The sequence below is a fragment of the Heterocephalus glaber genome, unplaced genomic scaffold, assembly GCF_053883595.1.
Source record: "Heterocephalus glaber isolate CG9 unplaced genomic scaffold, H.glaber_assembly_v1.0 deba00001538, whole genome shotgun sequence".
NCBI classification, from domain to species: domain Eukaryota; kingdom Metazoa; phylum Chordata; class Mammalia; order Rodentia; family Bathyergidae; genus Heterocephalus; species Heterocephalus glaber.
The window spans coordinates 4,118,805-4,135,194 of record NW_028258333.1 but is presented as its reverse complement, the minus strand read 5'-3'; the positions used below and the strand labels follow the sequence as shown (position 1 = coordinate 4,135,194).

The following is a 16,390-nucleotide window of genomic DNA, read 5'->3' as shown; positions in this document are numbered from 1 at the left end:
CTTCCCAGTTCAGGCTTAAATCAGCAGTCATAAATCCTTAAGTGTTAAGTTATGTCATTTTTGACAACTGATGTGACATGTCCTAGATTTTAAATGTAGATACCACAGACAACCAAATGAATTTTTGACTAAAAATTTCTAATAGGACATAAACATTAAGGAAGAAGGGGGAAGGGTGATTAGAATCGGATCTGGAAAAAAAAAAAAGATTAGAACTGGCTCTTGCCAATCATCTCGTGGATGAAAGCTATTCAAGTCCATAGTGGAAGGCAAGGCATGCAAATAGCTTGCTACACTCCTACAATCGAAGAGCAGCTCCAGAGCAAAGGATTATGTAAGTAGATGAAGGAAGGCTTCATTACATGAGCAAGTAACAGGGTCATTCACTTTTTATACTATAGGACAAAATTAGATGATGCATAGAGATGGTACACCAGGGGAAAGAATTGGATGATTTTCAGAATTCATACAATCCTTATAAGTCAATGTGATAAAAAATTAGCAATCTGTTCAATTTTTAGTTTCACCATAGAAAAAACCATTCTTATGTAAACAGTTTCTAATAAATTAGGTGACCAAATTAGCTAAGAGACACTGCATGTAAAATTTAAGAAACATAATAGATTTGACATTTAAAAAATTCTGCTAAAAACATAAAACAGTGCTGGGGTTAGGGATCTTGTTAGGCAAAAGCTTAATTAGAAAAGCAAACAACAAGGCATCTACTTTCATGGGAAGAAGCAGCTGACTGTTCTAAGCAAACAGAGCGGCACTTTATGCATCCTCTTAATTCACCCACAGAATGGAGGGTCAGGGGCTGGGCCCAAGGTCGTGGAGAGGGACGGCTGGGCAGAGAAGAACAAGCTGGGCCAGGCTAAAATGCACATGGCCAGTCCTTCCCTGAAACTCTGGCACACGTGGATGTGGTGCAGGTCAAGGAAAGCTTTGATTCCAATCTAGTAAGTATTTATTGCCGTCTGCTAGGTGCCATCAAACAGTTTCTTACTAAAGCCTCACAATACTCACTAATATTTACATGGAATATTACAGATGCCTCCTACTAAAGAAGGATGGGAGAAAGAAACTGTACAGGACAGAAAGCACACAGCATTCCTACCTTTACCCCATCCCTAGGACTATAACTGTGATCCAGAGCAAACCGGTCTGCGGGGCCAGGTTTACAAGACACAAGCACGATGTGCCTCTCATCATGTGGCACGGAGGTGTCAAGAGCAGTGACTGGGAACGTGTAGCCAGCCTGCCTTGACTCATGCAACTGGCTGGCTCGACCAGCTGCTGACCTGCCGAAGACATATCATTTCAGGGCCTCAGTTTCCTCATTACAACAGAGGGCAATAAGAGTACATGCCTCAGAGTTGAGAGCATTAGGTAAGATAGTTTTTACAACAGAGCCTGGCAGAGAAGGGGACAGTAGAAAACAAAATAGGGGCACGTTAAATAATGTAATGTACCCTAAAATTACAAAATGCTACACTCAGATTTCTCAGATAGCAAGTTTGCACACTTTAAAAAAAGTGTGAGCTTTGCAATCCAGACCACAGACTAAAGTTTTCCCTTCCTTTATAAAAGTTTCATTCAGGGCCGGGGATTTAGCTCAGGGGTTCCGGCGCCTACCTCACAAGGTCCCGAGTTTGATCCCCAGTACCAAAAAAAAAAAAAGTTTCATTCAGAAAGATCAACCTGAGTCTGACTAAACTGAATACCACACAAATACACACAGTACTTCTTAAATACAAGGAGACAAGATGATTTTGTCTCTTTAGCAGGTAAAAATATGAACAAACACTCAAATCTGCAAAGGTCATGGAGCCATGAAAACTGTGCTCATGAAAAGTGTCTGGCTCCGTTCCTGACCCCCACACACAGGTTCAAATGCTGAATGAGACAAACTGCAGATTAACTCAACATCTGTAAGCTTTTTCTGGGCTTGTCAAAACTTCCATTTTCCCAGCTTCTACTGCGATGATGCAAAAACACTGTTGACTTGCAACCTAAGTACAGTGAGCCCTTACCTCAGAGTAAGCAAGAGTGATGTGCTCGTAGATCCCCTGGTGGTGATGAATGGCATCTTCCAGATCCTGCAGCTCAGAGGGAAGGTCCACCTCACCGCAGGCTTTACACCAGGAGTCCACGTTGCTCATGTACTTAGAGGTTAAAAAAGAAGAAAGGTTATTTCTATCATTGTATCACTGACACTTTATGTTAAGAAAGAAATATTTTTACACAGTTTTGAACATTAGGACACTTGAGGGAGATTATAAAAACACAACATAGCTACCTCTGCATCTCAAATGGCATTGACGTGAGCTCTCAAGTGTGATGTGAGTCTTGGACTCCATCCCCAGAGGTTCAGCTCTGGCAAGACTGGGCCCAGGCCCAGGAAGCTACCTTTTAACAAAAATCTCAGATTTCAGCAGTCCAGAGGTTGGGGCATGGCTCTGGAGCAACATTGCCCTGCTGTCTGTCTGGGGTGTCCTGGCCAGCCTTCCAACCCACATCTGAATTCACATCTCTCCCTGCCTTCTAATCCCTTCTTTGTGCCCCGTCTCAGGTAGACTACGGCTCTGTGGTAGGATGCAGCCTTATTTTTCGTCTCACATTAAAACACCAATGGAAAAGGCCAAGGTATCTGAAATCATTTACCTAACATTATGGAAAGCAGCCAGACCACTTTTCTACCCTTTTCAGAGGAAATTAACACAGGAATTAAGGGGAGATCACGTAAAGGCAACTAAACTGCTCAGCTGTGACCCTCAAGACAGGCTTCAGAAGGCAGAGGAGACATTTGGATCTCTCCAATTTGCATATAAACTAAAGAAGTCCAAGCTGCACAGCTGTCCAGGCTTGTTGACTGCAGTCCCAATTCTGCTTCAATTTTCCCCACTGCCACCCACATCTTCAGGACTCATCAATAGTGGATAAATCACTGCCAAATTTCCTAGGGAGATGTTATCAGAATCTATCACAGTTAAGAGTCAAAGGCAAGCACAGAAAGCCTAATTAAAGAAGCTAATTCAATTAAGCCAAATAGCTGTCAACACATTTCCCTGGGTTTTAACCTCTTTCACTCCAGTTCCTCAAGGGTCCTTACATTTAGCAGGGAATGCAGACGATGGCTATTTTAAAACGTGATACCTGAAAAGCAGACAGGAAAGGTGCTGTAATTCTCTTGAAATATAATGAGAGTATCTCTTAGTTAGTTATGGTATTTGCATGGCCTTAAAGTAGACAAGTCAACTAAGTAACAATTGTTTATGAAAATTCCTTTATTATTAACGCTGACTCAGAAAAATATCTGTATACAAGTGTCAGTGCTTAAAATCAATTCGTAAACCATTGAGTGCAACCAGATAGAAGGTGGCTTCTGCTGATGGCTTCAAAGACCACTAAATCACTGCAAGCAGTGGGGAATACTTCCATTGCTTTCTTTTCTGGTGTCTTACCAGTATCTTCAGGGCAATGGAAACAGTAATAAAGTTACAGCTCTCCTCCTCCCACACACTACATACGTGACTATTTAAGCACATTTCTAAGTATTTCTCAGGTAGTGTTCTATGAATGTCAGTTAGGTCAGGTTAGACGACTAATTAATTATTCTTGAGTTCTATGTCACTCTTCTTCCATTATTGAATTTAATACTAATTATTAAATTATTATAAACTTTTTTCAAATACAATTGACTGAGGTTAACCATCATCATTAATAAATCATCAGCCTCAAGTCAGAAATTAATTTGCTCCTGGACAATGGCCACTGCCAAACACCCAACCCAAGGAGTTACAACATATTCCTAAAAAGAAATAAAAATGCTCCTGGTTGAACACAGTGCACAGACGTATTAATTATACGGTACAGTATTTCGTAATTTAATGAGAAGTGTCAGACTGATAAATCACTCTATCAAAATCATATTCAACTCCAATTTTTAAAGCAACCAAAATTAGTTAAGGTCTGGACACAGTGAGACACAAAGTGTTTAAATTGTTTTTTCAAGAAAAACCTTCAGAATCCACTTGAGGAACGTTTAAAACCAGCTTTTCAAGAATGGACACACAGAGAAGCTGGCTTGTCTGGGTAATGATCTTTCAGCGCCACGAACTCAAAATCCCCCATGCCCAACTTTATGAAGAAGTATGGTAACTGCCTATGCCTGAGCAAAAGAACCATAAAACTTCCCCTTCTCATTGTCCAATCAACAAGCCGCTCCCTACACTCCTATAAATTCCCCCAATACCAACTGATCAGAGAGGCAGATTTCCACATACAGCTTCTGGCCTCTCTGCCAGTTGACCACACAATAAAGCTTTTTGAAAAACTAGTGCCACGGTGTTAGCGTCCATGTGTCAGTTAGCAGACGTAGCTCAGTGATAAGAGTGCTGTAGGTTTGATCCCTGCACAGAATTAAGAGAGAAGGGAGAGGTGAGGAGAGAGATTCCGAGGCTGAGCAGAAAGGTGACTTTAAGTGGTGCTGAACAGAAAGCAAAAGAAATTTGGGTCAGCCAATGTACAAAAATGAAGCATATGAGAAGGGACACGATTTATATACACTTATATACATGGCCGTTAGAAGAAATGCTGAATAATTAACAGACTGATTTCCCTAAACATTCCCCCACTCTTTCCCATGGGCTGAGGAAGTGATCTCCAGCCTGGAAGCCCATAGCTCTCCTGCCTGGTCTGCCCACAGCCAGGGCCCCAGAACAGCAAACTTCACCCGACAGGGTTCTCACTCCACCCCGCTCCCCATCTCCAGGGTGGAGCCTCAGCTGGGCATGGATGGCTAAGGACATGAAGGGGTGGCCATTTCCAGAAATGTGAACATTTAAAATATTTACTCAGAATGATTTTCTCCTCTTTGGCAAAATGGGAACTGGCTTAAAAGTACACACGCACAATTTCAACTTCAGAGGTCTTTTCTTTCTTTTCCTCTCACTTTGCTTTCATTTCCAGAAGGCAGTACCCCACTTTTCTTTTTGGTACCATCATCTCCACTGCCTCCCAGTGTTGCCCACCTCATCTGCCCAGGAAAATCACAGGGTGGACAACACATTTTCACTTTTGAACTGTGAATCTGCCTGAGAACTCCAATACAGAAACACACACAGGACAAGTTCAGTTTCAACTAAAATATTACTCTAAATTCTTAAACTTGCTTCTATTAATACATTATTCTTTTTCATACATTTTTGTCCCAATTCCTTTCTATTCAATGAGAATCTTGTTTTTAATACAAACTAACAATGGGACCTGTGCTTTAAATAAAAGCTTTCATGAAAGCAATATATACCTATACACAAAGTAAAATAAGGCTAAAATGGGAACAATTACATGTGTATTATTTGCTTTAGAAAGTCAAAAAGCAAATATTAAAGCAGCATTATTTTCCTCTGAATTTTAACCCAAACTTAAATAAAAACCATACAAATGATAATGACCATGTATGTCATGTTTATAGTGAATGTTATCTTTAAATTTTTATGGAAAGTGAACTTTAATAAGAATATTAATGTAAGTATAAAATTGTCTGTTACTATGTTAGGAAAGACCTAACCATAGATCTCAAAGAAAATTCCAGCTTTGGCAACAAAGGCAAATCCCTCCCCATATATAGATGAATGGGACAATTAGACTACCAGCTCATTTCTACTTGAAGATGATTTAAGGATGAAATAAGATTTTACGTTAAAGAGCTTTCTAAATGTTAAAGAACTATACAAATACTATTTGTTACTTCATTTTGGGCTATTATCAAAGTATAGAAAGCCTTTAAATAAAGTCATGGCCAAAAAAGGTAATCAGATTTGTGTCTCACTAGAAGGTGAGCAGAATGTCAGAAGTGTCCTGTGGTGGGAATGTGTACCTGCACTATTACAGCCCCACTAGCAACCTGTTGCTGCTGAGCATGGGAAATGTGGATACTGTAAGTGAGGAACTTAACTTTCATTGAATTCTATTTTTTAAAATTATTTTATACTTAATTTTATTCAACTTTAAGCAGATTCAAAGGACATCTGTGGCAGTGGGCTATCAAACAAGACTATGCAGTTCTGAATTATGTTATAGCAGTAAAATCTGGGAATATTAATTAAGGTATAGTAAAATCAAGTCACTTTAATTCTTTAACTCTTTATACTTCATAAAAATGTAATGTGGCCAGGCATGGTGAGGCAGCCCTGTAATTCCAGCACTTGGGAGACTGAGGCAGAAGACTGACAAGGCCAGCCTCAGTATGGGGAGTGTGCTATCACAAAAGGTCTATCAAGTGGCTACCCATACCACATGACCAAGGCAAGTGAAGGCTGAGGCCCTGGACGACATCTATGGGTAAGATCACATTTCCATGTCTGCAAACTAATATCCTAACCAGGAGAGAGAGAACTGTGGAGACCTCTTTGGAAGGCATTACTCTATGAGACATCACTCTTGTTTAGTGGTAACCTCGAGGTGTAAATGTATGAGGGCATAAGCAACGCTAACATAAGAACACCCACAGAGGCGGAGGTGCAGTGCTGCGAAGCTCAACCATGAGCTTAACCCTTACAGAGAAGGCTGCCTCCCTCAGCAAGACCACCAATAACACATGTTTCAGCACTGTGTCCGCACACTCAGATTTAAATTCCTTGTGAAAATTCTGGATGGGATTCAAGGACAGCCAAGCTTCTTGTCCTTTCTAGGTGGAGCTATGAAAACAGAATGAGCATGCAGAGAAGCCAAGCACCTCAAAACAAGGAATGAAGGAGACCTGTTCCTGTGCTCTCTTGTGAATAGGAAACTACGCTGGTGGACGTGATTCTTCCTGGCAGCACAACCGAAAAACTCTTTGTTTTCTGTTCAGTGATGGAGAAGACACTCAACACATTTGCATTTAAGCTAAGGAAGCACCTGGCAGAGGCATGCTAATGGCCCAGCTACATGCGTGGGGTGTCCAGATGCAGCTCCTAGCTTCAGCTGAACAAAGTCCAGAGTACATGCTATGTCCCTTCCTCAGCAGGATGCTTTGTCCCTAAACTCGTACTTGGTTTCTCTGGCCATTTTCCATGCACAGAGATGCCTGGGGACTGTTATAGTTTACGTAGGAACTCATGAAGTTCTCTTCAATTATGCATTCTTCTAGTTTAGCTCCCTTCAAACTATAAATTGCAGTCATTCATCTTTATCCAAATAAAAACAGCCAGCTTTTTCAACTTTGCAGCATGTTTGAAATTTTTAATAATAAAACATTCAGGGGAAATGCCTTATGGCACCCACATTTCTAGACTATTTTTAAGGCCAGTCAGATTGGCAATTATCTCCCAGGTTTATTCACCATACTAAATCCCATGTTCAGGAAAGAGTTCACTTTGTGTTGTGCTTCAGACTACCTGCCATTCATCTGAGCAGCCTGTCCTGCTTCAAATACATTCCTACTATCTTAGCATACCTTTCCAGGGGTCCACTGCCCGACCACACACCTTCCAGATCTACACTGTGTGGTTATTAAAGATAACACTCACACAGACCACACAGCTTAATTTTCCAATCACAATCACATCAGATGATCAAATGTATCAGTATCCAATACAGTAGGGATCAGAGGTGGCCAGGGAGTCAAGAACAGGGTGCTTTTTTATGCTAAAGGAAGTTCTTATTTTTTTAAAGAAAAATTTCATGTGTGGACTTCTGGTTATCTTGTATCACATAATCAGTTAAATTTATAAGATTAATGAGCAGAAAAATCCTTACCAGTGAAACCTGAAAGTCCTCACTCACAACTTTTATATGACACTATTAAGACTTTTTTCTCTTTACTAGTTTCCTCCCCTGCTTCGCACTATAAAGGTCTCTCGAGTTGAGATCATTGCTAATTAGTGCCTTGTGCAACATTCTGACTGCCTTGCCAAAGTCCCAGGCAAGCTGGGGCCTCTATCTTACCTTTATTGATGACTTCACTCTTCAACAGAGACTGGATAAACTATTTCCTTCTTAGAAGCATCAGTGCAAGTCCCCAGGAATGAAGTGCCCTCCCTCAAAATTATCACAGGGAAAGCTATACCAGTATTTTTCCTTCTACAACAAGTAGCTGTTCTTCCCCAGATCAGTCTTCCTGGGGCCTCAAGCTCCTCGGCCCTTTCCTCACATCTTGAGAAGCTGTTTCCTGTGCAGTACACTCCCTCCAAAGAAGTGTGAGTTGTGAGCAGCCCCACTCCTGTGGCTGCCCTCACAACATGTCTGCTTAGGCAGGTTTGCTTGAGCAGAGGTATGAGGTGAGTGTTACAGAGTGCATTATGTGTCACCTCTCACACAAGGTACTCTGAAATAACAGCAAACGAAGCCAATGTGAAGTCAGACTCCAATCTGTATAATTTAACTGTTGTGCAAGGCACTGTAAACTGCCTAACCTAAAGCCATGTTCAACCTTAGCCTTGCTGGGGGAGCCTCCCAGGACAAAGAGGCCAAAAACTGGATGTGCTGCTTCCCTGGCTCTGCAGCACAGCATGGACATGTACCCCAAACCCGGGGGGAAATGTGCTGGGGCAGAAGAGCCTTCTGGAAAGAATGTTCTCCTGGTGCTGTGAAAAACAAACATCGCTGCCATCCCTGCTTCCAATGGACAGTACCACAGAGGAGCTGGCACTCGGAGCTGGGGCGCACCTCTCGAGAGCACAGAAGAGCACGGCCCACCCAGGCAGCAAGTGCCTGCACCTGGGCACGTGCCTGGGGTATGAGCGAAGGACAGGCACTGATGAGGCAGAAGAAGAGAGGACGAGTAGGAGAGGGAGAGGAGTGAAAATGAGCAGAATTACCGCTTAGTACACAGGATGAGCATTTCTAATTGAAAAACTACAAATCTAACTTTTTACTGGGGAAAGAACTATTCTGACTACCACTTGGTGGCCTGGGAGTCCAGGCACTGACCTTTTCGGCTTTCTGGTGGAAAATGGAGGACATGTCCAGCAAGGTGCTGCGCTCATCCAGGGCTGCTGCGAATGCCTTCCATTCTTGCTCCAGCTGATTTGCAATCTGTTTAATCTGCTGAGAGGCATAGTGGCCAGATTCAACCAAGCGATTGGCCACTGACATGATGCGGTTTATATTTACATACACGTTCTGCAAAAGACAGAAGCAGCAGGCTCGTTAGCAGAAGGCAAATGGGAGGCTCCTTTCGAAGAAACCCAGGTAGCACTTTCTAAAGCAACCTGCTGACAGTTTCCCTATTTTTAAAAGAAGAATCACCTGGTATACAACAGATATAGCTGCTCTCTGGATTTCCATAAACCCTAAGTTTTGTTTCCAGTTTATATTTTTAAAACTGTAAAATTATAAATCAACTAGCTGTAAGCACACAGCCATTGAATATACAAATGGGTGCACACAAATACACTATTACTCACTTCTTGGCTTCAAAGACTGACAAGGAGCCAGATGGCAAGCCTACTGACAAGCAGTCACGCAGAAATGAAGGAACCCGAGGTTTCAGTTTTTAAACTAGAACCCAGAAACTAAAACAGTATGTACTTAGCAACCAAAGGCTAACAAACTCTCCTTTCTACATAAGCCCCAGTCATTTTTTTGATGCCAACAGAAAATCTATGACTTCTCAAAGGAATATGAATTGAGGTGAAATCATAACAATGCTGTGTTCAAATTTTAAATAAAGCTTTTCTATTCCGATGAAATTTGTATCTTGAAGCTTACCAGATTAGTGAAAAAATAAGAATAGAGGGCTTAAAGAACAAGCAAACAAAAAACCCCACTCTTTTGCAAAACATGTTCTCGCCATGACAGTTCTCTTTCAACACTCTAGACTCAGGACCCAAGGTTGGGGAGTTGGGGTAAGAACACAGCTTGAACAAGTCCCACGCTGCTCTTTGTCACATATTTACTGGTTTTGTAACACTCACCACACTGTTCCTCTCTGTGGATCCCCAAAAGGCGGCTGCCTTGTTGGCACCTCCTCCTCTTGGCCCTATCTGACCGCCCAGGCTGCCCTAGCGCCCCGTCCCCCTCCCTCCCTCCCTTCTCCCCCAGCCTCAGAGCTGGGCCCCAGCTACCTCCCTTGTCCCACAAGTGTCTGCAGCCCACCCACGTGGGGCCTGAGGAGTCACAAGTCCATCCTTTCTTGGATCTTTTCTGTTCATCCTTCTTATATCTGACCCAAACCAGAACTTAGTCGCCCCATCCTGGAGAAAGCACAGGTCTCTGGCTGAGCTCTTTTCTCGGGGCTACAATCATCAACCGAGCACACGTCCTGAGAAGCAGGGAGAGGGAATACTCTGTGGGGCCGTGACAGTCAAAGCCAAGGTCAGCAGGGCCGAACCTCACTGGTCACAGTGTGACAGTGTTAACGTTCTAATGAGCATCCTTTAAGTTCATAACAATGTGTCCACTTTTCCTGTGCATTCTTTCCCTCTCCCTCCCTCTTCTTAAAGTGACTAGTGATTCCCTCTACTAGTCTTGCTTCTCTGAATCCTTAAAGAATAAAAGGCCACCTACATAGACTATTAGAGGAGCATGAGGCACCCTCAGTGAGGATCTGGAGGAGAGCTGTCTGCTTAGGTGGCTCTACGGAGGGAAGCACTGATGAAACCCATTCATCTTTAGATTCTCTTATATTTTCCTGCATTACGTTTACATCCCAAGTACACTGTACCATTTGGTGTATTATACTTCTTCCTTTTCCTCATCACACAGAAAGAGGTACTAAACAGCCTATATAGATATGGAAATGTGTAGTTCCCTACATTAGAAGCACCTATACCTAGATTCTTACTATCAAAGCTTTGTAAATATGTTATAACAAAATGAGCATAATTGTTGGTATCCCTTATAAAATGATTTCTTTAAACTTTCCATACTGGTACTTAATAGCTTTATTTTGTCAAAAATTATTCAAAATGCTATAGATAGCAGCAGATAGGGTTAAAGATTAATACGTCTTATTCTGCATGAATAAATGTCATGGAGGTGTTTAGAACCAGGAGAGAACAAGTCCGAAAAGCTAGCCCAAGCAGTTGTCACCATATATAGTTCAGAGCTACCACAGTCTAATTAAAATTTTATAATTAGGAAAGTAATAAAGGAATGTTACAGAAAATAATTAAAAGAAAACATACTTAAATCTTGGGGAACAAAAACAATAGATACCATCCACACTTGGTGTTCCTTACTTGCTTTAATTGTGCTTTTAATTATCTTGATAACATCACAGGTAATGATCATCATTTGTCAATTGCTTACTACATGTCATACACTACACTTAAGAGTTTTACATGTACAGAGTAAATGATGCAACACCATGTCGAGTAGGTAGTGCCACCACTTTACAGATTAGTATATGTGCTGCCAAAGCAAGCACATCACTTTCCAGATTAGGCACCCGAGGCTCAAAGAGGTCAAACAGTCTGCCCAAGGCCACAGGGTACAAAGAAGAGTGAGAACTTAATACATGTTCTGCCGAAGCGAGTACTAAGAGTCAGAATTTAAAATGTTCACATCCACAACTTCTTGCCTGTCTTCCACGTTAAGCTTCTTATTCTTGTGATTCCTAAATGTGTCACTAATGATGCTAGGTGGGGGTATTTTCTGATCATTTCTAGAATATATTTTAATATTTCTAGTTTTTAAAGTATATGATATAGGAGTTAAATATGCCTTTCGATATTACTTGAAGTTTCATAAGATTCTGAAAAGTAGGTAATAATTTTGGGGGAAAGAAATTCTTTTAAGAAGCTACCCCTCAAAGGGTAACATTTCAGCTGTCTTTTATCTGTATCTATGCTCAGGTTTGGTCATTTAAATAGAAATTTCTCAGCTGAGGATTTAGCTCAGTGGTGCCATGCCTGCCTCACAAGTGCAAGATCCTAAGTTCATTCCCCAGTACCAAGACAAAAGAAAAAAAAAAGAGAGAGAAAAAAAGAAATTTCTCTTTCCCAAAACTCTAGAAGTCTAAAACTTCTGTATGATATTTTATTACAAAAATTAATATTGCTAAGTCTTATCTTTGAAACTACCTAAACTGCACGGTTGAACAAACTTTAATTGAATGGCATATTACTGATTTAATTTAAACCAAGACCCTATCTTCATATTGCTTTAATATTCTGCAACAAATGTTGCCAGATTTAATAGTGGTTAATTCTCACAGGGCTGGCTTCAAGTTCAAATCCAAACTCCCTGTCCCTGAAGAGGAAATTTCTAAAGAACTTCCTGCAGAAGAGAGTACATATCCTATAGACATAGAACAACACTGAGTTTGAGTTTATGTGAGTTACAGTAACCATAACAATGGAAATCAAGTGCTATTAAGAATTCACTGCCTGTTGTGTGGGACATGGCCCTGCAGCAGCCCCTCTATACCTGCTCTGTGGGACTCGGGCAATCAGGACAGCAGCACTGAGCCCCAAATGCATCAACCTCAGAGAAAGCCAGGGTGCAGACTCAGTGAAGGCAGCCAGGGTCAGGAGAACTGAAGTGCACCTTGAGGGAAGCCACAGGCTGGCCCATGCTCCATTCTGCTGCAGTTTTCCTGCCTCTGTGCTCTACGAGCCAAGTAACTCGTTCAAATCTCACTGGTTTTTTGTTTGTCTAAACTTCAAAGGAGACACTCAGACTCTAACCCTGGAGAATCCTATTTGAAGGTTGCCTGCTACAATCAGAATGGTCTCTTCGAAGGCTGGAGTTGCCTGTGGCAGGTGCTGGGACAGGAGCTGCTGAATACCTCCTGTTTGGTAAAATGCTTTTGCATGCCAGGACTGGCCTGCTCTGCCGATAGCTTACCATACAGTTCATAGCAAAGTGATTGTGCTGTGTCTGAAGCTCCATGGCATGGGGGTGGCTGGTCCCAATCTCCGTGTAGCTATTTAGAAACAGGCCTTTGTTGTGTGTGATCCAGTCAAACATCTACAGGAAGGAAAAAGACAACCTGGAATCAATGCAAAAAGAGGCCTGATGGGCCATACCAAGAAGGGCAACTGCCCTCCTCTGACTCCTCCCGTCAGGCGTCTAGACACACGAGTCAGCAAATGAACTTCCAGGGTCTGTAAGAAAGCTTACCTCATGACGAGGCGTTAAAAAACAGGTAAGAGGTATTCAGACATCCCCCAGGCTAACTAAAACTCTTGTCTTCTGACTCTGCCACCCAAACTGCTCCATTTGCCACACTGCTCTTCAACTGAAGACTTGGAAGTGGAACCAGGGACTTACAGATCTCTGGATGGGCTTGGCTCTGCCACAGACCACTGACAGCAACACCAGGACCAAAAGATTACGGTCTCTAGTGCAAGAGGCGTACGGAAACCTGAGCACTTGCAAACAACCAAATTAACACGGGGACATTTTCATGATGGCCTTCCTCATGGTTTAAACCAGCTACTCGGACAAGGCTATCAATTATGGTTTTTACAGAGGGCTGGGGCTGCAGCTCAGTGCTGACTATCAGCCTAACATGCACAGGGCCCTGAGTTTGATCCCCAGCATCACCAAAAAAAATAAAGTGTAAAAAAGGTTCCCAGGGAAAAATTCTAGAAACAAAAATATAGAAATAACTGTCAACTGGTTTTGCTGCAGTGTCTTCAACCTCGCATACCAGAAGTATTAATTGGTTTTTCTAGTAATTAGAGGAAGAGTTTCTAGTGGTTGTTTTTGGTATTGGGGATCGAACTCGGGTCCTTGCGCTTGTGGGGCAGGTGGTGGCACCACTGAGCTAAGTCCCCAGGCCAAGTTTCTAGTCTTTGACAAGGTACTGGTTAAAACCAAAGTACAGTGACACATATGTTAAAAACCTAACAGAAAACACTGGATTTTTACCTCTCAAAACCTCCTTCAAGGGGCTGGGAATTTAGCTCAGTGGTTTCACCGCCTGCTGCGCAAGCACAAGGACCCGAGTTCGATCCCGGGTACAAAAAAAAAAAAAAAAAAACCACAGAAACCTCCTTCATATCAATGATTTCTCCAAGTTTTTACATTAAAAAAATGTGTTCATGTTTTAAAAAATGTCCTGAACTCAAGAATCATTAATTCACCCATATTCATGGCTTACAGTACACACTGGTAGGAATGCATTAGCCAGTAATTGATAAGAATTCATTTTTTTATGTAGTGCAAAAGAATAAAACATAAGACCACAAATAATTAGTGCCTGTATTACCCAGAAACTTTTTTTTTTTTTTTTGGTACCAGGGATTGAACTCTGGTCCTTGCGCTTGTGAAGCAGGCGGTGGCACCACTGAGCTAAATCCCCAGCCCTAGAAACTTATTTTTAATGTATCACTCACCTTTTATTTCATTTTATTTTATTTTTTGGTACTGGGGATCGAACTCAGGACCTTGTACTTTCGAGGCAGGCAGTGGAACCACTGAGCTAAATCCCCTGCCCTCACCTTTTATTTTAAAAACACACTCAAATATAGCTCTGAATTGTCACTGGTTTTGTGTGACAGGAAGAGTAGCTATTACCAAAATGCATATATGGTTACTGCTTTCAATAGCACAATCCTATGAAATTATTACTTTTTTAACTGAAAATACTCGTGTCTGTCTTACAGGCACTCTACATCAAAGCATCAATCATTCTAACTCAAAATTTGTAAAACATCACTATACTGTACAGCGAGTAAAATGAGAAATTCAGTCTGTGTGGATTCTGAATGACCCCTGGTCTACACTGCATGCAGTGAGCACAGCCTACCACTCTCCCCCTCGCTTCCTCTTCCCCTTCCCCTGACCACAGCAGCCCTGGCTGCCCAGACCCACTGGCCTGCAGCTGCCCTCTGCATCCTGCTTGGCATGCCTGCCCGTTACCTTCTCAGCATCCTGCTCAAACAGCCGCAGCTGGAAGCACTGATCCAGCTTCAGTTTCCTCACGTGCCACATCTGGTGCAGGTGCTGCCGGGTCGAGTGCAACCTGTCCAGCATGGTGGATACCTTGGGCAAGAGGTTCTGAAGATCTGCATTGCCTGATCCCGAATTCTTTTTGGGAAAGCTATCGCTGCTCTGAATCCTCTGAAGCAGCTTCTGTCCCTCCAAATCCAAGTCCTCTATGGGGGCCTTGATCACCTTCTTCTTGAGCTGGGAGTGCTCCTCAATCATGTTCCGAGCCCCCTCTAGGTCCTGAGGCAACTCCTTCTTAGCCAGGATGTCTTGAAGTTCCTCTAGCCGGGACAACATGTGAGTCGCATTGCTAATGTAGTCTTCAAAAGCAACTCTGATTTCAATCCATTCTTCATGGTTGTATTCCAGGCAGCCATCGAACTCGGGAGTTAGCTGAGAAGCATCAACTACTTTGGTAAGGCCTTCTAAAGAGACCATATTTGTCTTAAGGGAAAAAAAATCATGTATGAGAAGATGAACCAATTTTATATGGTCTCAACATAATGCAATTTGCAGTCACAGATTTTCAAAGTTAAAGTGATCTACTTACAGAAAATACAACATACTTTGTTCTGGCCCCATAAAAACAAATATGGATGAAAGAAACATTATTGGTACAATGAAAGATTATTCCACTAGAGTAAAACATGTATGTTATCTGGAATACCCAGAATTACAGACTTGTGTATTTCACAAGACCAAAGGCAGTTAGATTACTTTCTAAGATATGTAAAGATTAATCCGCTATCTGGGCACATTAAACCAGGAAACATGTGAAACTGTAAGGACCAAGCAAACAGTTCAGATATTTCCCTTTCACCGATGCATTCTTCTACCCATTCTTTCTCTTGCACTCCACCTGTCACCTCATTACCAGTAGGAAAGTACAAATATGATACCATACTGTTGTCTTAATCATGGGCTTCAAAAACTTTCATGATTACTCCTTTGTGGGCCCTTGTGGGCTGCTTACTAAATGATAAATGCTACTTCAACTAGATCACCTTTATCATTCATCTTGTCCCTCTTCATAACAAGTAATAGATAATAGGATACAAATGACATTTTCAAAATTTAGAAAATATCTCAGGGTTAACAAGAAAGTTCATGGAGGCTCTTTCCACAGAGCTGCAGACAAACAGAAAGTCTCATACTTTGTAGGAATCTGCTGTGAGCCTGAGCAATTGTGTACTGTATATAATCTGTCCTAACTTCTTCCAATTTAACAGCAAAACTTCAGTCAATTACAGTCTAAACTACAAAGGTTAGCTAACTCACTCCGTCAGAATGAGAGGCAGATTAGTACTAGTATTATGCCTGGAGGAAAACATTGGGTAAGGGTAATTAAAGGAAAAGGGGTGTGGCCTAGAACCAAAAGATAAACAGAGGACTGGTTTAACCCCATCTCTGTGAATTCCAGCTCTAGGCAGGAGAGGCACATCCATGCTGGCTGCCACAAAAAACAACAAGAAATGAAGAAGAAGGGGAAGAAGAGGAAGAGGAATGGGAAGAAGAGGGAGAA

At 41.9% G+C, this 16,390-nt stretch overlaps 1 protein-coding gene across 1 annotated transcript in view; it reads right to left on the bottom strand.

The window, feature by feature from the left end:
* Window positions 1-16,390, bottom strand: part of Trio (trio Rho guanine nucleotide exchange factor) — a 314,560-nt gene that overhangs the window by 173,642 nt on the left and 124,528 nt on the right. The window contains 4 exon segments of the mRNA XM_004845192.4: window positions 2,034-2,165; window positions 8,917-9,108; window positions 12,778-12,900; window positions 14,800-15,312. Coding sequence (XP_004845249.2) covers window positions 2,034-2,165; window positions 8,917-9,108; window positions 12,778-12,900; window positions 14,800-15,312 — 960 coding nt within the window.